Below are 23,843 nucleotides of genomic sequence, written 5' to 3'. Positions count from 1 at the left end.
CTAAATAATAAATCAAGCCCACTGCATTTCTCTATATGGAATGATATGGTGCAGAAAAAGCTTGTGTGTTTATATTTTTCACATAATCACAAAAACATTCTTAAGTGAAGCACTAAGAAATAACAGGTGCTTCCACCCATAGATGGAACAAGTCAAACATTAGTTTCTTTATTTAAACCTGGCCAGTTTGCGAATGCAGTAGTCCCTAATTTTGATTTAAGAATCTGAACCTATACCATCTAAGGGTAAAATATATCAAGTGTTGAAGATTAACCTTTCTCAACTTGCTAGTATTCTTCACTTCAGTTGGTATTCTGTCTTGTATTTCATCAACTAGCATGGACATATGCAACACCAAAGGATTCAGGTTGAAATGGTTAAAACAGAGCTGGTAGGGGCATCCTCTTCATGACTCTCCACACTGCCAAAAACGTAGTGGTTAACGTTGTGGCAAAGCCACTTACAGCACAAGAACCAGGCCACCGAGTCAGATTCCTGAGCATCTTTCAGGAATCATCAACTGATGTGCCCGGCTAAATTCAAGGTATACAATGACTAGAAAACAATGATACTTAAAGGCTGTCAGTCTCAAAAGTTTTATTTTAAAGATCATCCTCTCAAAATAGTTTATAAGGTGGGGGAAAACTTTCCTTTTTTATTAACCTAAATAGAAAATATCTAAGCAACTAAGACTCAGCCTAGCAATCATTTTTGTTCTCAAATCTGAAGATTTAGTGGAAAATCTGTGAATGTGCCTACTGTGGTGACTGTGGGCTGTCAGATTGCCCAAGATGGACAGGACTGGCAAGAAAAGCTCTTTAAATGCCCCACTGCTGACGAGAGGAACTACCTGACGTACCCAGCTGAGGCACAGCAACTACTACTCTTCATTTACTGTAGGAGGTTTTGCACCTGCAGACAGCAAACGGTCTGAATCACTCATTACTATCATGAACTGAAACAACATTGTAAAAGCTTGACTGTCTCAGGTACCACAATAGAGCAATCAAATAATCCAGGCACCGATTTATGTATATTTCATATTAAAATAATGGCAGGACACTGCTTTAGAAATCATGGTTGTCTCTGCTTCCACCTGCAAATTCTGGCATCATGTCTTATAATTTGTCCCTCTTTCTACCCTGCATCTTTCATCTTTTGCTGCTGTTGAACTGACTCAGAATCAAATTGCCAGCAAACCTCACCATCACCTAGTTCTTCAGTGCTCTCCTATGAAGGAGGAAGAGGAGGAAGGAAAAGAAAAAGAACTAAAACTGTCCCTTTAAAAATGCAAGCATTTAAGCACCCCCTCTTTGCCTTGTTGCATATTAGATCATTAGATAATAAAGTGTTAGAGCATGCAAACTGACAGGGTCTCAGGGACTATCATTTTTCGAGGGCATTGCATTCTGCCAGTGAGGAAAAATAATTGAGAAACTGATGCTGCAATTGGCTTTACATTCTTGTAAAGCCATTCAAAGATTTGGGGGAAAAAAAGAATTTTTACTTTGCAGCGATATGAGAGTTTTAACTGGAAACTTTGCAGACATCTGCAGCAGTGGACTTCATGCTGGTAAACTTGAAAAGGGTTGTTGCAAAGCCTGTCAGATTCGCCCCCTTCCATAAACTAGTCACTTAAATTGCATCAGAAAGATTTTACTTTTAAAATTGACACCCTGAAATGATCTACAAGCTGAAATACATTCTACTGGTTGGGGCCTACTAGCTCTTCAGTATATATCTTACTATATATGTACAATTTAGAAAGGTCAACCACACTGGCTTTCTGGTTTACCATAAATATAAAACAAGTGAGGATCCAACTATTTGTGAATGAAAAAGTGATAATTATTGAAAACCACAGATTACTGTGGCTTACCCTATTTATACCACACAGAGATGTATGAAATAATTGGCCTCTGCCAGCTATTACTTTTGAAAGATAGATATATTTATTTGAAATACAAGCTTCTTAACCCGCTGGTTTCAAGGAGGACAGTGTGTGGATACAAAATCATGATCTAGGTTCCTAGTTATATTCAGAGACAAGCTACGAAAAGGAACTTTCATTTTACTGTCTGACAAGCAAGATATAAATAGAGATGTGTTGGATGTCCCAAAAATAATCCAGGCTACCTGCTAATGAGATGGTAAAACCCAAATGTGGAGACACCAGGCTCCTGAGTGCCTTGGGAGGTAAAGCTTTCTTTCCAGCTTTTTGGCACCCAAAGTCTCTTTTGGGTGTCAAATAAACTGCAACTCCATGTTTAAGAACAGCACATTCCAACACAACCTGGCAAGGAAAAATAAGCTGGATATTGTCTAACTAAACTAGGCAGCCAGCACACCTTGCTACATCCCCTCTCCCCTTTCCCCAGTCCTCACACAGCCAGGCATTCATCTCCATTGCAATCAGATATTTTTGTTAAAGAGTGAAACGTCCTGAAAAATACACAGAAATACATTTGGTCAAGGGCATATTATAGTTAGATCCCAGCATTTAAAAACCTACGATCAGAAGTTGCTCACCAGAGCACTAAACCAGAGACAAACTAGCCATGACTACATTAGCTTCCCATTTCACCATTTACAGATACTGTTCAGGCCAATCTGTCCTTGCCCTGAGGGAGGCAGAAAAACTGGAAACAGGAAAGGCAAACAAACTGTCTCTGTTACTTACACTTGAAGATATTATGCAAGATAAAAATTCCAAAAACTGTAGAAAAATAATATACTTCAGGACTCTAAAAGTAACAATTTATTTGAGTGGAGGAAACTCATCTGTTCCAATGGGTCTAAGATTCGTGGTGGTTGCCCAAAATTCAATAGCATTAAGCCCAGTTTGAGACTTTTCCTATCTTTTTTTTCATTCAGTTAAGTGTTCTAGACATCTAATAACGACATTTAAAACAGTTACCGGATTTTTTTTTTTTCATTTTATCTTTTTCCTGTACCTTGGACTCAAATGTGCATAGAATTATGGAGAGCTGGATTGAAGAATTTAGGTTAAAAAGAAAGGCTTCACCAAGTCTTTGGGAAGAGTGCAATTTTGTAGTGTGGAGGTGGCTATTCAAAAGTAAGAATTTACTAGTGGTTGCTTTATAAAGTTGCTTGAGAGATGCCTGAGAAAGTAGATTAGAAAAATCACCTTTCCCACAAAATGTACACATGGAGATATTTTGCAGATGTTGATTTTTAATGTGAGCATAGTAACTGGGGTTTGAGTAGATATGCAAGCATAGCATTATCTTTTTTTGTTTCTTTTTGCTAACAGAATCCCTCAGGTAGTAGGAGTGGGAACGATAGCTGTAGTAGAGATGCTATTACACCATGCATGGGAATAAGAACATTTATGTATGAGAAAGTAAGTATTGCCTTGACCAAAAGCATGCACTGAGAAGACTGCAATGGGGAGGGGGGAAAAAAAAAAAAAAAAAAAAGAAAGATGACATCTACTTTTGTAGGAATACAAGTAAAAAATAGGAGTGTTTTTTTGAAAGCCTAGACTTAATGGAAAGATTGCAAAGTTGAACAGAGAGAAGTTTCCTTTTGTAATGTTCTGCCTTCTGCTAATTAATAAAGACAGAGTTCGTACATTCTTTACAAAAATTCAGCAAAAATTATGACAGTGGTTTGTTTATTAAATTAGGTTGTTGGCAGGATGAAAAAAAAATTCTATAACATGAATTATGGCTGAAAATGGCTCATAGCCTACATAAAAAGTTAGAGCTAAATAAATACAGATGTAAGTTATGTTTATATAATGAGAAACGCTGCTGAGCTAAGAATTTTAGGTTAGTAAGTGTGAACTACAGACCTGATTCTGCAAACACTTATCAATACCCTCAACTTTACTGACACAAGAAGCCTCATTGATCCCAACAGGACCATATGTGCGGATAATCTTAAATATATGCATAAGTGCTTGCAGGACTGATGCCTGAAAGCATGAACAGAATAGAAAGCTATTTCCACAGGAATCCACTGCATAGTAGAAACCCACACATTTGCCCATTTCTCAGTATTAATAATTTCTTTTAACATATCTAGTTAACATTTTTCTGAGTGGCATTCGCTTTCCCAGAGAAAATTTTATCTGGTTTCTTCAAACTCTTTGGAAAAATCTATTTAATTATTCATCAGATCCTTGGCAAATATTTGTGAAACAAACCAGCATAAAGGACTGGTGCCTTCTACACTCAAACTACTTCAATGGAAGCTGAGGGTACACATCTCTTAGAGGGAGCAAGCACCTATTGAATTTAGGATTACAAAATGCTTTGAAGACAAAGAGCTATTCTACCAAGCTGGAACAGGGAGAGGGGAGTGAAATGCCCTCTGTTTTTGTTTTGTTTTTCAGTAGTAGTCATCAACTTTGAGGACAAAGAGCAAAACAAAACATTAATCAAATCCAGATTTTTCAAAGTACATTTGCACTCAACAACTCCCATTTTAAGCACCTACAGTCACCAGCAGCATTCTCTTCCAGGACCAGCTGATATTACGGAAAAGATTACTGTCCCCCAGGCTGCTTCCAACCATGTGCCTCCATCCCACCCTTGCTGGGGTTTTCTGTCCTTTCAGAAAAGCCAAATTGCCTTGCACCATTTCTCCTTCAATCATTTCAGCAAAATAAGATAGATTGACATAGAATTATTATTTAAACAGTTTAACTCAAATGAACTTCTTTGGAGAGAAGGAGACTAGGGAGCAATCAGACAAACATCTTAGCTGGCATGTCCATGGTGGAGAATAGCCTGCAGCAGGGAGGAAAGACAGGCAGCTATGGCATGCAGGGAAGAGCAGTCTCCTCAGCTGGCACAGCTGGAGCCAGAAGAGAACATCCATCCATGGCTTGAGTAAGCAGATGGATTTCCAAAAGGGCTCTGCTTTCATTTAGGGTAATTCAAAGGAACAGCTGGATCTCCTAGAGCTCAGCACTCTATAGATAGAAGAAATCCAATCTGAAATTTGGGTGCTGAAAACTTCAGAAAATATGCAACATCCTTTCGATGCACGGTCAAAAATCAAGCCAATTTGGAAAAGATCAGACTCCAATTTTGGGTGCCGAATAGATGCAACCAAAAAAAAAAAACCCAAAAAAACCCAGAAGAAGTCACCACACTTCACAGACACACAGGACAAACTCTGCACCCATGTTTGCTTACTGGTTTGTCATTTCACTACATTTAGGGCTGACCTACTTGAAAAACTCCCCCTTTGGTCTGGAGACCAGTCTCTTTAAAATACCTGGTCCCAAAGGTATAAACTCTTACAGGACAATTTGAAACCAGTTGCCACAGACATAAACCAAATAAATCCACATTTAAAGTAGCAATGCCAACCAATGAAAATGATATGCCTACCATGTTCCAGATAAGAAGGCGTACCTTCCGAGGGATCAAGTCTTCGAGCTCTCCGCCCGTGCTTGGAATTGTTGTGTACAAACATATTGTCCGACACTGCCAACACATGGCCATCAACATTGACTGTTGTAGACACCACAACCTGCAAGCACAAGAGCAAAATGGAGGAAAATTTGGAGATATATATATATATGTTTTTTAAGAAGCACAGAGTGTAATAAACTCAGTTAAATAAATAACAGCTGGGAGCTGTAGAAAATTGCATAGCTATTTCGCATAATAACTGGTGCTTATGCTGTACAAATCTAACAAGAGACGCTATTGATGAGTGGGTCTTTGGCATCGAAAGCTTTTGATGCAGTTTTAAGTCAAATTGCAGAGTTTGTAGCTGCATGGCAGACAGCATGCTGTTAACCATCATTTTAACAAGAGGATCTTTATTAAGTATTTTTTCCCCTATATACAAGGGCAGCTGTGTTTCACCCTAAATTATCCTTCAGTTTCCATGCTGAAGTAGATAGAGCTGTTGACATTGCAAATGAGAATCGATTCAGAATAAAAGAAAACAAAAGTATATTTTGTGAAGTTGTAATGAGAGTTGTTGCATGCCTCCCCCTCCCCCTTTACTACTGCTCTCCCCGCAGTACAGTCACTACAGGTTGTTGGACTTGCCCAAATTTCTCCCGAGCTCTATCTTAGGGAGTACGTATAGGCATGTTTGTGTACACACACACGCTTGACAGTGGGGTCTTGATCTGGAGAACACAACCCTATTCATCCAGCATTAGAATTATTTGTATTTCTCAACTTATCTCAATGTCAACACCTGGGATTTGGTTTGAGGTGAGGGGAGCGACACAGAGAAGCACTGCCTGCAGGCAGGATCCAACATTTCTGCTCCCCAGAGCAGCTCAGGGTGGGAGAGGAGCCAACCCAGTGGGGGCAAACAGGTAGGTTTTGGGTCCAGAGTAGAAGACCCAACTGCTCAGAGGTGTGCAAAGGGACCTGTCAACACTGAGGCTCAGCAGGCACCATCCTATAGGAAATCCCTGTTCAGGCTGAGGGCACCCAAGCCACGAATCATCGTGGAGAAAATGGGAGGATGCATGGGGCCAGTCCCTGGTAGAGATGCAAGCTCATCACACCAGGTTTCCTCCCACTCCACGCAGACCAAGCGACCTCATAGCTTCCCTGTTTTTCATTCAGCCACACCCTCCCACAGTCTTTTCCCGACAAAGTATGGCATTCCCAGGGTTTTACCCCAGTCAAAGATTTGGCCTTCAGCTGGCTGCTGGTTTGCCAGCAGCACAAATTGCCTTCAAGAACTTCAACTAAAACAATAAGAAGAAATGACCTACACTTCTCCTTACATTAAACAGGGAAAGGGATTAAAAACTGAAACCCATAGAGATATGTTTATTCATGCGACCTCTTACAACCAAATATAATAATTGTCTGTTAATTGCAGTTTCAGCTCCCACCTCATGCTTCGACATGTGAAACAGCAATCAGCAGCTCCTGTTTAATCCACCTATTATGTTGACTAATTAACTTTGCTCGACAGTTTATTTCTTCCTCCATTATCAGGCCCTGTCAGCCGCAAGCACACTGCCGCAAAGGGGGACCTCAGCCCTTTTGATTGATCACCGATAGATTGACATGCAGATTAATTTAATTAGAATCACCTCACTTGAGAAATGAAAGACAATGGCAAGGGGGCTAATAGATCTGCTCTTATAATGAGGCAAGCCTCCAGAGCCACGGCAGAGGATTTCTGATTTATTTTGCTGAATTCCCCAGTCGCTCTGAAAGGCTCTCGCTTTAATTGTTCTTGGTTTTGAGAGGCTTTAGCCTCTGAAGAGGTGAAATGCTTTACAAGGATTGGCAAACATTGCTTCAACTCTCTCAGGAAGCTGCTGCCTCTCAAAGTTGGTCAAATGGGGACACTTAAAGGATCGCTTACAACAGTTCAATTTCATCACTTGAATTGGATCTAAAAAAAAAGGTAAAGAAAAAATTTTCCACATATTTCTGACCAGCAATTAAAATGCTCAAAAATATAAAGTAAGCAAAGCTGCTGAACTACCCACAGCTAATCTGGAAGTCTTTGTCTTTAAAAAGAGGAATACAAAAGAGGATAGTTTACATCTAAAGGATCCTAAAACTGTCCCTCAGAATGGCATTCCAGGCAATAGACTTTTGTGCGTGTTTTAAGTGAAAGATATTAAAATACAGAATAAATGATTCAAGAGCTCTTACAGATGGAAATTTGGGAAAAAGAAAGCACCAAATACTATAGGCAAGTTTTTCTGAAATCAAACTAAGGGGAAAAAAAACCCAAGCCCTATATATAAAATTCCAAAAGGGATTTCAAAAGTAATTTATCCATTGCATTCCTGAGGGATAGAATAAAGTTTATGATATTTTCAATAAAATATGATCTTATAGTAAGTGGCTCAGGGTTTGCAATCTTATTTGTGCACTTGCAACCATTGTAAATTCTTTGCACCTGGGATTTTGAGCCAAATCCTTAGCTGGCATTGCCTGTCACAGCTCCATGATTTATGCCACCTCCTAATCTTCTTCTATGGGTCTCTTTAGATGCCTATGAGAATTAACACTAGTACAATTAATAACAATGGCTACAACATAAAATATTTTCCCCGATCCTGAAACCAAATAGGTACACACAGATTTCCCACTGAAGCTGATCAATTCTGTGCTGAAACCAAAACTTTTGAACATTTCTAGAAATAGGATTCCAGAAAAATAACAGGTCAAGAGTAATAATAGCAAGGTAGGTCTCAAACCTCAATATAAGTAACTGTTGCTATACGTGCACCTTTCTAGGGAAAAACTCGAGGAAACAATCCTAGTGAGGTCAGTTTAAATGTGGATTTACTCACACAAATTTCCACACCACCCCCTCCTTCAGGTTTCCGCAACTGTTAATGCAACATATTTTGAATTACTTAACAGTGTCTTCCTACCTACCTCCTGAACAGAGAGTTTGATTTACTACAAAGAGACCACATTGGTGTGGTTCTTCAGTGTCGTTAGCAGAAGAAACTATAAAAGGAATCCCCAAGAGAAACTGTTTCCAGTTTCAGGAAATGCAGAAAAAAAAAAAAAGGTGGTTACTCTTATGTATCTGTCTGAAAAAAAAAATGATTATTCATAGTGCACCTGTAAGAAGCAGCACACGCTTACTGCTCAATTCTTTAAATGCAAAATCTCATTAATACAAGAATACCCAACATACACTGCACTAACAAAATATTAATGCCCCTAATTATTAACAGACAAAAAACCACACCTTGAATATTGTGTGCCACAGTTACATACTTGGAATGCTACAGAGCACTTACATACTTACAAGTTCTACTCATATTTTTAATCTAAAAAAATACTACACTCTCCTCATTTTGATTTTGAAACGACTGGGATATGTTCAAGTTAAAGCACATGCTAAAACTAATTTGTGGAGAAATCATAAAATTAGGGGGAGGGGAGAGCCAAAGTATATGTGGAATGGGCACTGAGGCATCCTAAAACACAGACCATAGCAAGAGGGAAAAGCACACTACAGTTTAATAAATGATTAATGAGGTGCTGACACATTAATGTAAGCACAGGGACAACCAGGCCTGCCAAATCTCAAACCTTTCCAAATTTTGTCAACAAAACACAGTTTTAATTTGGGACAGGCAAACATGGAAAAATGATTTTGAGCTTTAGCTTTAGCCCTTCATAGATTTTGAATTTAAATCCTGTATCAACACCAGGGGAGACAGAGGTATGAAAGAAACACATTGGTTTACAACTTTCTTCAATGAAGTTGGCACTATCAACTGCATTAACGTATCATGGCTCTGTGAATTATTCTGCCTGCCATTAAATAGTTCAGTTTGTGAATACTTCGGAGCTTAGTTTAAAAAAAAAATATTCAGAGACCAGGAGCCTGGAGATCAAGCTATTTATCCACGTTTAGCACTCGGCCTGTTTATTTGTTATAGCACCTCACCTAATACATCAAAATTAAGCATTGCATGACTCCTCATTTTTAACCACAGCCCATTAAGCTTTGCTAACTGATTAAGACATAGCATGTTCCTTGTGCTTTCAATTTCTTCCAATGTATGGTGAGGGAACTGATATTTTTGCGATGTCCCTAACATCCAGTGGCAAAAGCAGAGAAAATCTGATTAAGATGATTTCCAGGTTTGAAGTGTGTCATTAGTGTTAAACCTGTAACTTGAGTGTTTGCTGCTCTTCTGAAAGCTATGCAGAAATGTCTTAAGCAACATCTTTATTTTCATCCCCAGTTGGTAACCTCTTCCTAGGTGTTGACTTCTTTACTCTAGTAACTAAAAATCACTCTCAATTTAAGAAACACTGAAAAAAGTGCCTAACTTAAAGCACATAAGTACAATACATTCAGTAATTTTGTTCACGTGCTCAAGGACAGGCTGGGCACTTAATTACCTTGTTGAATTGGGCCACATCTCTCACTGTGATTTTTCAGCAGGTTTTTTTTTTTGCCTTTCCCTTCTCTGGGGATGGAGCCTTCATGTCCAGATTCCATTATCTGGGATTCATGAAGCATCATCTCTGTCTCTTATGCAAATTTGCAATAAGACACAAGTGGCTTCAATTCAAACATGAGTGGCAGCATCCCATGGAGGGAAACTAGCAGCCTAGGCTGAGGAAGAGGTTGTGGTAACAGAATCAAACAGCGTGGCAATTTCTAAGTGACTTACAAGGTTTTCATAATAAATGAATGTTTGGGGTTTTATGCAGTGACTCAGTCTGAAAAGTTTCCTCTAAATTAAAACTTGACATGTGTCAGTTTGCAAGTAGTTGCACTAAAACAAGAACAACAAGATAACTAGGGCACCTGGGTTTCATTAATTACAATAACATACAAAACTGTTTAGGTTGTATGAATGAGGTTTTTAGTGCTGAAAAATAAAATCTGTGCAGAGTTCACCCATGATACCATCTACTTATTATTATTACCACTAATTGGGGCACTACAGCCCATCCCATCAAGACTGATGACTTATTGTTATGAAGAATGCAAAACCAGACTGAGCACCTGCTCCATGGCGTTTCTGGAATAAAAAGGCAAGGCTGGACAAAGGTGACAATATGTGATATCACCAAATGTTTTGTTCAGTTAGGCTGATGAAACACAGAGACAAAATTATTTTCTCAAGGACAAGTAGGGAGTTTGTAGTACAGTTGAACACTCAACTCAACTGTCTTGAGTCCCTGCATAGTACTTGACTTCTCCTCTCTGACTTATCTGCTAATAGAGACAACAACTAACGTAGCCAGGGCCAGCACTGCTCCAGCACACACCTTTGCTGGCACTCGACACCAATTCAGTTGTCACATGCCTGGACATCTCAGACACGCAGAGAAATGTATGTCCTTCCACGCTCACAACTGCTTTTATGTTAGGCTTATCACACTACTACATTTGCAAGCAAAGTTCAGGATAAGACTTCCTAATTAATTTCTATATGTGAGTCTGAATGAAGCCTCACACACAGGTCACCTGAATCAACACATTCTCTGCCTCTTCCCTGTACTTTCTTAAGTCTCTTACACCATATAATAATCAGACAATTCCCTGCTGCAGGAAAAAAACCCCAAAACTACTAAGGAAATAAATTTACCGCAGGGCTGGCCCTTAGTGCAAGACTCGTATCCCTGTCTCTTCACTGTTTTTCCCACCAAAACCACAATCTGCATTCTAATAACTCCTAGCAACTTTTGGGGACTGATGAATGAGAGACCATGGCCAAAAAATGGACAAACCTTTGGACAGCTTAACAGTCCAGCACAGGTAGGGGAATGAAGTAAAGAAAGGGAAAGGCTCAATTTTTTTGTGTAAAAAGCATATACTACTATTTAAAAAGTACCTGGAAATACCTTACTCTCATGGTTTTTAACCAGAACTTTGACATAAGTATTAGAGACCTCGTAAGTCACTGGCAATATTTCAAATGTAGCTGATAGCAAACCCTCTATTGACTTCACAGGGGCCCAGACTTCATTTGGTTCCTACACAACATTGTCTCAAACATCCAGGTGCACCATACCATTGAGATACTATGTGTATGTTTGGTCCTTTACACCCCAAAAAATGATAAATGAAACCTGGACTCTGTAGAAACTCTCTGTTTTAAGAAGGCTATTGCTCAAAGAGTAATAAGTTCAAAATTAAAAAAAAAAATAAAATAAAATAACAGAAGCAGCTATTGTAAAACAATAAGCCTGGGTACTTAACAGACTGGTACAAGCTTCAATACCACCCTGTATTATAGTATGAGTGGTTCGCTCGGCTGAAGGTGATGAATTTCTAGAAAATGGTAAGGTCACACTAATTGACATGACCTGTGTAATTAAGCAGTCTCTGTTTACACATGGAAAGCTCAACTGCTGTGAAGCTGGGTTTGTATGACAGAATGTCTTTACAAGTCAAGAGATCAACAACCTTTCCTATGTCCTACCTACTCGCCGACACAGGCTCCTGATTGCTGTTCTGAGAGAACACGTAAAGGCATTACCATATGAAAATCAGCCTCAAGCCTGGACGAGCACAAACCCAGCAGAGTGTACATGTTGCAAAGCAAGCTCTGACAGGCCCCAGGGGTGACTGCTTGGCCTAAATCCCTGTGCTGGTGAGAGTCCTTTTTCTACTTTCTCCTTCAGTGATAATGCCCTCTCGAATCACAGGAGAAACGTAACAGAGGGAAGAGTGTAGGGTGAGAAGCCGAGGGCTCTGCCATGCTAACGCTAGCTCTTACACCGATTAATTTAATCCCTGTGGCCACATCTCCTCAGTTCTGCACTTCTATGCTCAGAGGGGTAAATAACACCCTTCTGCTTTCCAGAATTGTTGCAATTAAGCAGTTCAACAAAAGACATATGTTCTACATATAAATAATATTACCATTTACATAGCATCTAGAAATTTTATTTAAATGCAACAATGCTGGAAAAGAAGGAAACAAGGTCCTGAGCTACTGCAGAAAGCAGCCGTCTTTTGGAGTTGTGTTCTTCCAGAGACCCATGTAGTCTACGGGACAAATCTCCCATTTCTTTCTCAGAACCCTGAGGTGAATCCCCACTGACAGACTCTATCATGTTTTCTACCTGGGCCATATACACTCATCCTATCAAAAGAGAAGGTCCTTTGGCTCTCTAGTCCATATTTTTATTCAGCACATTCTCAGTAAAGCATTATTGGCACAGTCAAAGGACCACGTCTTCAGTAAAGGGGTTGGAGCAACAATTTCTCAGCACTGCCACCATACCACTCTGCTGCCAGCACTGCGGAAGGCAAGTGCAGACCATCTTCCCAAGGGACAGTGAGGTACTTGATCCGAAAAGTAGTCATGGACATAGGTGTAGCATAAAAAAATGTCCTTAACCACCTGAAGCTGCGTTGATACTATAGTTCCCAAGCCCCACTGTCACATGCTGCAACAGCAGGGAAATACCAGCCCAAAACATCCCAAGAAAGATACAGCCAATGGCAGGTTTTTTTCCAAGTGCCAATTACAGGGATGGCCCTTCATCCCACTGATGCACTTTTATGGGTCTTTAACACTGCTGAAGAATAACTGCTGAAGTGTAGTCACAAGCCTGATTTTATTAATTGCTCTTATATCCTCCTCTGCCCTTTCCAATAAACACGGTGCTCATGTGTTTACATGAAGGCAAATAGTTCCCCAGGTAGAAGGGAATATCTCAGAGCAGGGTAGCCCCATAACCTAAAACAATAGTGAGATCATTTTGATTTTTCCTTTTCACGCTTTCACTTCCCGTGGAGGTGACATTATCTCCAAGAGTTCTCTTGTCCACTGCAAGAAAACCCAACTACTTCCTGCTGATTCTGCTGTGACAAGAAGTCCTCAGGCAATATTCTGTGACCTTATGTTTTTAGCATCTTCCAGTGAATTACTAGGTTAGTTTGGGTCAAAGTACTTCTGTCCCTGACAGCTGCTGATTTTTAAAGGAGGAAGCATGTCCGACTGACCTGGAATCGACGCATGTCTCGAGGGTTTCCTGCATTTTTTAAGCAATTTTGGTTACATTTGAGGAAAAATTTCAAGAAGAACCTGTGGAGAAAGAGAAACGGACATTAACATCTTATGAACAGTTCATAGTAGTACTATGTAACATCTGCACATTTGGTCCAACAAAGGCTTATTTACATTAGTATTCTGAACTCAGAATATCATCCCACTGACCATCCAAAGAGGGAGCAGACCTTACATGGGCCCCAAAACATGTAAGTACATCCTAAACATTTAAGCATTGAATTAATAGATCTGTTGTGTCAGAGTCATTAAATTTTGCAGAGTCAGTCCCTCTATCACGCTTAATGGCCAGCCTCACTGTGCCATCTGTAGCAGCAAGGAAGTAAGGGACATATATTTAGTGCAGCAAAAACAGGATAGAAAAATGCCAGCCAAGAAAATTCCCTTATGTATAAGGAAATTTGTTTTACAAGTTTGCTGTCATGTGCAAATTTTCATTTAATACAAAACTACTGAAAATGTTCCATACATTTGAAATCTCCCTTCCACAATTAAACCCAGTTTGTACATAAATTAATGCTCAAATAGTGGTTAGTGGGAGACCAAAACCCTGAGAGGAGAAAGGGGCAAGTCTTGGTTAAAAGACTGACTTCACAGAAAAATGAAATATTTTCAATGCAGTCTATTTCCTGACCATATACAGTTCACTGAAGTAGCTATATGACCCTGACATATATCTCTAAGAAAAGACATTGCATTTTACAAAGCCAAAGAAAAAAGCAAACATTTCACTGAAAATATTTCCTTCAGTGTTATGCATCAGTGGACTGTAAACTCATAAAGACACGTCAATGAATAATAGTGGGTCTCAGATTCCAGGCTTCCTCCTTGTGAGCCAAAGTTTATCAACCTTTTGTCCAAAATAAACTACAGACTAAGGCCTACTAAAGCTCAGCCATGCAAAATTTAATCCTACAGCAAGTTTAAAACCTAGTGCAACCAGACAGAACAGTATTACACTTGCAATATCCATCAGTTGACTAAGCAGAAGCTAATCTGACCTCTTTCCATATCCAAAAGTGGGGCGGGGAATTGTTTGATCCTGTTTTACTTTAAATCAGAAAGTTAACTTTTGCAAGCATCCATCTTTTAGCACCCAAACCGAATGCTAGGTCAGCAGAATTTGCACACACTGACACCAAGGAACTGCAGGGTAAACAGCTTCAGAAAATCCCTTTTTGATGAGCAGCATTCTTTGCCCTGCTCTAGTTGTGATCTCACCCCTCAACAAGGCAAGTTTTGGTGCTTGCTCCTCCATGCCAAGAAAATCATACCAGGCAAATGGCTGCAAGGACAAATTGAAACTACAAGGGACGGTTTTCATTAAAGAAAAGTAAGGTAATGAGGAGGATTATAAAATATGATGCTTGGGATTATCAAGGACTGGATCTCCTGACCCAGGAAGTCCCTTCTAGACCTGTGCTCCTAAATAAGAGCAAGCAATCAACATAAAATAAACAGCCTCCACGCTTGAACAGGGGTTTGGAGACACTGTGTTTGTTTACACTAAAATAAACAGCAGTGTAAGCCATTACGTTTTCTCATCAAGCAGGTTCTGATATTCAATAACAGAAAGTTGGTGCTATTTGTTGTACATGTGTGTGTCTTTTTAAGCCTCTAATGGCCAGCTGTGACAGCCTGACTCAGATTGTGTAGAAGGAGCTGTCAGCACAAATCTTGGCATCTCGAATCCAGACAACTGCTTGCCACCAGGCGAGGGTTTGTACTTGTGCCAGAATGGATTTTGAGAGACAAGCAAATAGGGCATTAATTCCGCCAAAGAAAAACGAAAAGCGGGGAGAGTTCAGGATCTTACACTTCAGATGATGGCTTTCCTGTCAACAGCTCGTCATTTAGCTCATGAGCTATGAAGGGCACGGACATCAGATCCCTCTTGCCCTAAGCTGGCCCTGTCATGCGAAATGCTGGCAGGATCCGGAGACCACCCCTCCGCGCGAGATTGCTTGCTGAAATAAAAAGCCCGGCCATCTGTTGGGAGGCAAAGACAGCCCTGTCAGCTGGTGCCTATAGCCTCGAACAGGCCCTTATGTGGCAAAACCTCTCAGAGTGACTTACTCTTTGGGGAGAAGCTGGCACTGCCCTGGTTTTGCTGGTGGATGTTTGCCGGCTTCACCAAGCACTGAGCCCAGCAGCTGCCTGCCTGGTCTGCCGCAGCCCTGGAGCAACACCTCGGTACTGAGAGGAACTGGGACATGGAATAGTTAAAAATATCTGCACTGAAAGGCAGCGTCAGCCATGCAAACGAGGGAAGCTCCTTCACAGTCTGGCTTTGCATAGCATAATGCCAACAGTGGGGTTGGCGGGTTGACTCAAGGGCCCCAACAGAGATGGCAAGCTCTTCGTCAAGCTCTCCAGGGAAACACTGGGCCTTCAATTCCCTTACAAAGTCTGAGCTCATGTCAGCTCAAAGGCCTGGAAAATCACTATGAAATACAAGAGTTGACTTTTGGGGTTTGCAAACTCTAACCCAAAAATTTTGAAGTCTAACTCCATTTGCACTGTACTATCTCCCCCAAATTCTACAGAAGTTTCACCAAAATAAACTGCAGTAGAAATAAAGCTCATCTATTTAAACCTACCAAAAAACCTCAGGCAAGGAAGCAAGCAAACAAAACTTCCTTTGAATTAAAACAACTCCAGAAAAAATTAACTTAAAAAAATAACAGTATTTTCAGAGGAACTTTCAAGACCCCAAGCTTACACAGCCAAATTCACTTTTTAAGTAAAAAGTCGCCAGTTTACAGAACACATTCTGCCAAGCACCGTATTTTTATTCCACTAAAAGACAAAACAAACTATAGGCTGCACTTTATTTTGGAACACACTAGAGTTGGAGTCCCCCTGGCTACGTGAAAGCATCCCACGCTCATCTAGGCAAGAGCCGGGCGGCTCCCGAGCTGGCACAGCACGCGCCGGCTGACGGTCTCCCCCCGCTTTGGCAGGAAGGCAGATGCGAACAGATTAAGACAAGGGTAGAGTGGAGCAGTTTGATTCACGGGGTTCAGCCTGGTCTCTTGATTCCTGCTTTAAACCGCTTGTTCAGGCGCCTTCTTCACCTCCAGTCCGGTCCTGCCAGCCTTGCTCATTAGCAACACTTCACTCTGCAAATATTTCAGATTTAGATTGACAGGACTGGTCCAGGAGAAGTGCCAACTGAGCTGAGCTCTTTGTAAGCATAAACCTCCATCCCCGTTTGTTTGCATCTAACTTCTTCACAGTGGGTTATTTTTTTCAGTTCTAACTTTCTCCACATTTGGCAGGGCTGTATAGCATTAATACTAACCACAGAGGATATATAGCATTAATACTAACCACTGGGGTCTGAAATTCATTCCCAAGATGAAAAAAATGTGCGAAACACAGGAGTGTTAATAAAATCTTCAACTTTAACTCTCTCTCCAAACTTAAGTGATTGCTGAACATCAGCTCTTCTGCCACACAGGACTCAGTCATCAATTATACTTATTGCTACCATTGAAGGTTTTTTTTTTTTCATGACTCAAACAAAACATATTTTCTGACTGCCTCCCTGACTACTAACATCCCTGGTGTGAAAAGCATTTGTGCATATGGAGCAGAGAAACAGAAACATACAAACTTTCACAAAGCACTTGGATTTACTGACTTACATTGCTATTAAATCGTGATTCCATGCTTCCCTCCTTATGCCACAGAGACATGGTTGGAGGGTATGGAAGCACAGTTTTGGAGAAAACCAGTTAATTTTAGATTACATTTAGGTGTGCTAAGATGCAGCTCAGTGCAGGCTGCAAAAGCTACTCAAGGATTGAAGTTGCCGAGCAGTTAATCCATACTATAGCACTGGACTACTACAGATCTCTAAGTAACTGCAAGGACCAATGTAGAAATACAACCTTCAGTTAAATACAAACCTCCAGTCTGAGTCAGGCCCCAAATTAACACGAACTTCTGTCTGCTGGGCAGTAGCTCTAACAAATGGGTTATTGGTTCTTCTGGGAGCGTTTTTTCCTTTTCTCACAACTCAATAGAAAATTCCTTTTTTGGAGATGAAGATTTTTTTTCTAACAAAACTGCTGCATTCCCAAAAGATTTTGGTGTCAGCAGGACTGTGCTCTCACCATTGCTCTCTGCTAGTCTGAGCGCCCTGGTTGCCCCTGCTGCCTTCCCATGCTGCTACTTCTGAATCCTGACTCCTACTTCTAAATCCTCGCTCCTAATCCTTCCATCCTCTGACTCCCCTCATTCAGCTAAAGGATCTAGCGAGCATGCTATCAGCTGGAGGTCACTCCACTTGTATGAAATACTCCCTGCCATTCATCACTGGTCATGTTGTCCATCACACTGCAAACCAAGCCTTTGGGTTTGTGAATACCCTCCCCAGCAGCATCGCACTCTTCGTCACTGCTAACTACCACAGTGATTTAAATTAAATAAATACACAGCAGAAATGGAAATACTAGCACTAGAGATGTAAAAGGATTTTGCCCTCTCACTTTTCCTGCCACTACAAATTAATACCAGTGTTTATTAAAAATAAATGAAGGGTTAAATTAAAGAAAGCAAGCCCTGACATGATCTAGGTTGGCTCTTCTGTCACTCCCCTGAAGGAAATTTAAAGGAACTCAAACACAAGGGCTTAGCAGTAGGATTTTCTTGCCATTGCCACAATAAATATGTCTGTGGAAGGAGAAAAAAATAGTTGGAAAGAAGACCTGCTGCATTCCTGATGCTGAAGAAAAGCTTGTTTGTTCCCGATACATTGGAGAAGTTGTTCAAGAACAGTACATCCATGTGAAAATACGACAGTTGTCATGCTGCCAAGGTCAGCCAGACCAGTGGCTATCCAGAAAGTGAGTGCTGGTTATACAACTTAAACCTGGCTAGGGCAAACAAAACTGACAAAATGCACCTTTTCTGAGGTATAAACGCATTTGATAGAAGAGGGCAACTTTAGACTCCTGGATGAAACACAGCAGTAAGTATATGTGGGTTTGCAAAATTAGTAAAACCAAAATACACGGGCTAGTGCAATAATTAGCAACAGTCCATCAGATAAAAGGATTGCATGCCCATTCTGTATGACATACCAATTCAGCAGAGTACTAAATATGTGCATTAATTTAAATACACAAGCAGTACTGATGGAGACAAAGGTACTACTCACATACTTCAGCACCTCGCAGAACCAGCTCTGCTGTCAGCAGACCTCCTTTCATTGGTTGTCCTCCAAGGAAAAGAGGATGCTGGGGATGTGATACTACAAATACAGCTGCCTCAAACAGTATCTGGTGGGTATTTTATTTCTTGTGAAAACTTGGAATGTCAAGAAGTACTAAGCCAACATAGGAGACACTTCAGCCACTTCATTTGCTTCTTCAGGGTTTTCTATGCACTTTTCACACACTTTCTCAATCAGTAACTTCTACTGCACCTACAGATAACTAGATCTAGTTAGTAATTTGCCACTAAAATAAAAATACAGAGAAAATGCAGTTTAATGCAATTGTATTTGGAGAAGTAAATAATCAAAATGTAGAAATGTCCCTTTAGAAATTTCAGAAGGACAAAGGTATTTTTTTTGCCTTTCAAGTTGTCTCGTCTAATCAAAACTCCTATTTTACAATGGAAAATTCCCAACTTTTTAAAAATTAAGATAAAGTATTTATTTTTTTCTTGAACAATAATTTCTTTAATTTTCCAACATTTTTAAACTTTACTTGAACACTTTTTTATTCCACTTTGCCAGAGAAAAATTGTCAAAATAATGGAATTTCCTACACTATAGAAAATAAAAGCTTAGCCCAGCTCTACTAATAACTGCAGAAAAAGGGGTGGGAAAAATCCTTCGCATTTAAGGTATGAAGATTCCCATTTTCTAACAATTCTATTGTTACAATGTTTTATTTTTGGTTTTGTTTTTTCTTTTTTCCTTGCAGACCTTTTCACATACAACTAACTGGTCTTGTCAGGTACTCTATTGACAAAAGAAAAATTGAGACTTACACTGATATTTACCAACATGAGGTTGTGCATGAAAATCAAATATAGGCATGGGGAAAACCTCCTATTACCCACATGTTCACAGCTGGATTTTACTTGGCTCTTTAGTCAATAAACAGCAGTAGCTACCTTTTGTGGCATTTTTACAACAGGAAATTTATTCTGCAGAAGAGAAATTAAACACCAGATACAGCCATCTAACTCTCTTCTAAACATAACCTTCTTGGGTTGTCAAATATCCTAACTAAGAAAAAAAATCCCAAATCTGCTCTCCCTGGATTCAGTGTTCTCACTGATTTAAAATGGAAGCAGAATCAGACCTGTATTTTGCATTTATAGGATGCTAAACAATTCACTGCATTAAAACCAAAACAAACAAACAAAAAAAAAGCCAAAACCCAAAGCCTGGAAAATTATTTATTTTACTAGAAAATATATATCTTCCTCCTGAACTGCAGAAAATGTCCAAGAAAGGCAACGTGACACAGAGAATAAGCCTCAAGCAGTCAGAGTCTATTGACTGAGATTCTTCAGGCAATGCCATAATAATAGAAACAGAACAGTCTACATTATTTTTGTGAACTTGCTCTGACTCCTGGAGCTAGCATTGCCAGGGTTTGCTGTTATCAATACAGTAAATATTCAGCTCAGCACAGCAAATACCTGAGGAGGCACCCACATAATCACCAAATCAGAAGGTAGGACTGCCCAAAACAGCCTTAAATTACTCATTGCTTGCTTCAGCAAGTGTTCCCAGCCACTTTTCCTCAGGTTTGTGTGTTCTGCACAGTGAAGCACAGCATATCAATTTTTCATTTGCATCTTCTGGACTTCTCTAGCTCTCTGATACTGAGTTATAATGCATCAGAGAAATTTAGAGTAGTTTGGGAAAGCGTGTTTGGCATTTTCTCCCATGAGTGAGTTAGAATCCCAGAGAGACTGTTTTGGTTTCTTCTCCCAGACTTTTAATAAGAAAAGAAAGAGATAACACCACCAAAAAACAACATCACAAAACAGAATTAAAAATAGTCTAGAGGCAGGTTTGAGTGCTCAGTTTTCTGTAATTTAATTTTGCCCCCAGGTCTGACTTTTTAATACTTTTTTTTCTTAAAGTAGTGAAAATCTGAATTTTCTTATATCTCCTTACTTGTGCCCAGCTCCATTATCTAAAATTTTTATTAAATTTGAACTGCAGCTACCTTCCTATCACAAAAAAAAGTTGAAAGTTTATGCCATCTGTGTACAGAGTATACAGAGCGTATTTGGTTTATGACAGGTAGATGCAAGGTAACTGAACATACACACATCCTTTACATTATATTGACACAAACAGCACTGTGAGATAAGCAGTGGAGTGCAGGTGCATCCACGCCCCACGCACAGCTCCGGTTGTCAGCTTACATAGCACAGCAGCCTCCCGGCTCTGCCTCTCTTTGCATGCTTCAAATCACAGACTGTTCCTGAGGAGCTGAGGGGCCAGGGCTTTAGCTAAAATCGACAGACTTTCCAGCAGGAGAGTGCTTTATTATCGAGTGAGTACAGTCACATAATCAACAGAATTTACACTTATTTATTTAAAACACCAATACATCATCAATTTATTTCAGTTTAACTACTCTTCCCTTCACTCTTTCCCCATTTCACTCCTGTTTCCCCCCTCAAATACTAGGGTATAAAAGTGGGTTAACTATTTTTAATTTCTACTGAACAGACTAGACTTCAGTCACTGAAGAAAAATATAAACCAGCTCTGCAGTCTGTCATAGTTCACACAATGCCATTGAATTAGCAGCCCTCCCAGAGTCATACTTTTGCTACAAGAACCTCTGTTCAGTGTAAGTGATGACAGATAACAGCATTACTGTTATCGTAATATGATATCAGTATTCCGTTGCCTGCTACCTCAAGGTAAACTACTGTAACTTTAGCATGGTTACCAAAAAGCATCAGCAGTATCAAAGTCATAGTATGTCGGAGAGCAGTGTTAATCCAGCCGTCTGAAGCTGTTCTTCTCACAGCACACATAGGACCCTAAAACTTGTCACCTTGAGCTGAGGGTGCTGATGACATATTTCTTTCATCAGCTTACTGAGAAAGTTATAAAGATTCACATGGTAAATATTTCATGTGTGGGAAACACATTTCCCACCTTTCCCTGGATCAGGCACATGTAAATCACTGCATGTAAAATTGGGTACACTCTGCCTGCACACACAATAATTAATGATTCCTCAAATAACCTGACACCAACAATATCCTTAAATAACATTGACGCACCAGTGCTACCATCCAAATCTGCAAAACCCAGAGGGTCGGGCTATTTAAAGGACATGTGTGCGCAGTATACCTTCTGGACAGAGTCAGAGCCTCTAAAGCACTGAGAAAAGTTTCTGCAGGTGGAGTGCTGCACAAAACCCATCTGAACAGATGTATCCTTGAATGGTTACGCTAGGTGTAGACATCATGTTACAACAGTGTTCCCTCCCGAGACCTGGCTCAGAACCTGCTCCATTTTGTTCTCAAGATTTTTTTTTTTTTAATTATTTTTTTCCTCTGAAGTGGAAGATGTTTAATGTAAAAAAAAGCCAGGAGGTCTGCTTACACTGACATGGAAATTATTTTTGACCAGATTTATATGCAGAACTGATGGCCTGAAGAGAGAGAAATGACAAAGAAAGATGCTGTTAGATTTTTATTTACAATAACCCATAGTGCCAATAATGAATCAGAAGCATATAAGAAATGAAGAAAGTGTTTGTTGAGTTCATTCATGTTTCAAAAATCATTAAAAATACACAATCCAAGGAGTTTCCAGCCCCAGAGAAATGTAAGAGAAACTCAGCCCACGTGCTGAAGTGTGTCCATGAGATGCTGACTTAGAAACATGACTGTAAATCTTCTCTTCACACAGTCCTGCTATGAAGATGAGCAGAACTTACCTAACTACTTTGGAAGCTGTCAACATGGTGAAAGAGTGGTCCCATGCCCTCCTCAGACAACTTATGCTTCAAAAAGCAAATGAACTGTTTGCTTCAAGTATCAGCAGTGAAGGACCTTATGCGGGGTAGAAAAAAACCTAACTTAAAGTTATTAAAAGCTAACTTTTAATAAACTAAAACCAAAACTAAACAGGGAACTGGTCAGAGTTGGTGATAAAGGACAATCTGACAGAGATTCTGCTGGGAGATTTGATTTTACTTTTTCTAATAACCTTTTTTGGTTCTCTTGGGAAAAAAAAGCCCAACAGTTAAAAGAAACTAGTAAGGGTTAGTCTAGAATTAGCTGCCCAGAAAAAAAATCTCTATATATGCAAATGTCTATTTGTATTTATACAAGAACAAGCACAAAAATGCTACGGAAGAAAGTCAAGCGCTGCCTTAGGCTCCTGCCCACAAGCTGGACATTCCATCCAGGGGTTCCCATTGTTTCATGATATTTAAGAGAATAAAGCCCTTGCTTCCTTTACAGCAGGACGCTCTGGCAATGAGGATGGGATCCGGAATATAGCTGCTATTTTGAGTGCTGGAAGGAAGCAAAGAGTTGTTTTGTGGAAAGGCGGAGGCACTTTGTTTGAGCTGTGCATGCGATGGTTGAACAAGAGAAGATATTCCAGGGGTGTTTGAAGGGGATCCTAAAGTTGCTCTAGGTATAAAATGCTGCAGAATTTTTTGTGTGTGTATGGGGAAGCAACCCAGACACTGTAAAATTCATTCTAAGTCACCACAGAAGGGGAAGACTGAAAGAGAAAGGGGAAAGGAGAGTTTTTGATGTGATGGTGAAGAGGATCACGCTATGTGTAATGCTGGATATGTCATTAATAAATATTTCATGTGTGCTCTACCTTTAACAGGACATTGAAAGAGCTTAATTAATCTCAGAAATAACGACCTCTTCAGCAGACATGTAGAATCAAATCATGTCTGCTTATATCACAAGTTTTGGATGAAGTACTTCAGAGCTTTTCTTAAAGCAATGGACCTTGAATATGTAGGAAAAATACTCTTGCTGATGCCCTCTTCTGTGCCAGAAAGATGTGGAAAAAGCATTATAGCCTGTAGCTACAAAGTTATCTTTTGCACCCATCTGGAAAGGTGATGCTGCTAACAAGAGTATTTTCTTCTGTCCTTGAAGCCAACCATCCAGTGAGGGTACCAAGCTGAAGAACAATGTCCCAAAACTGGAGTAGAATTCAGATCAGGATACTGGTGACAAGTTATAACTGGAGTAAAGGAAGCACATGAGTTGGCTGTAATAAAATATATTATGCTCGTGCCACTGTGTAGTTAGTTGGTTGGAATTATGAGAAACAGCATATTCAGCATAGAGTTCAATGGACCAAAGACATCATAAGGACAGAG

General features: G+C 39.9%; 1 protein-coding gene across 6 annotated transcripts in view; it reads right to left on the bottom strand.

Annotated features, from left to right (window-relative positions):
• The window catches only part of EBF1 (EBF transcription factor 1), a 283,965-nt gene that overhangs the window by 91,957 nt on the left and 168,165 nt on the right, over positions 1 to 23,843 (bottom strand). For 4 of the 6 annotated variants that reach the window (XM_074883664.1, XM_074883665.1, XM_074883667.1 and 1 more), the window contains exons 7-8: positions 13,420 to 13,501; positions 5,367 to 5,508 (exon numbers count right to left, since the gene is read on the bottom strand). In XM_074883664.1, the coding sequence (XP_074739765.1) occupies positions 5,367 to 5,508; positions 13,420 to 13,501 (224 nt within the window). The remainder of the gene's footprint in view (positions 1 to 5,366; positions 5,509 to 13,419; positions 13,502 to 23,843) is intronic. The other 2 variants (XM_074883666.1, XM_074883669.1) reach the window with 1 other exon arrangement.

The sequence above is a fragment of the Strix uralensis genome, chromosome 14 (assembly GCF_047716275.1).
Source record: "Strix uralensis isolate ZFMK-TIS-50842 chromosome 14, bStrUra1, whole genome shotgun sequence".
Taxonomy (NCBI): domain Eukaryota; kingdom Metazoa; phylum Chordata; class Aves; order Strigiformes; family Strigidae; genus Strix; species Strix uralensis.
This window is presented reverse-complemented; position numbering and strand designations above follow the sequence as displayed.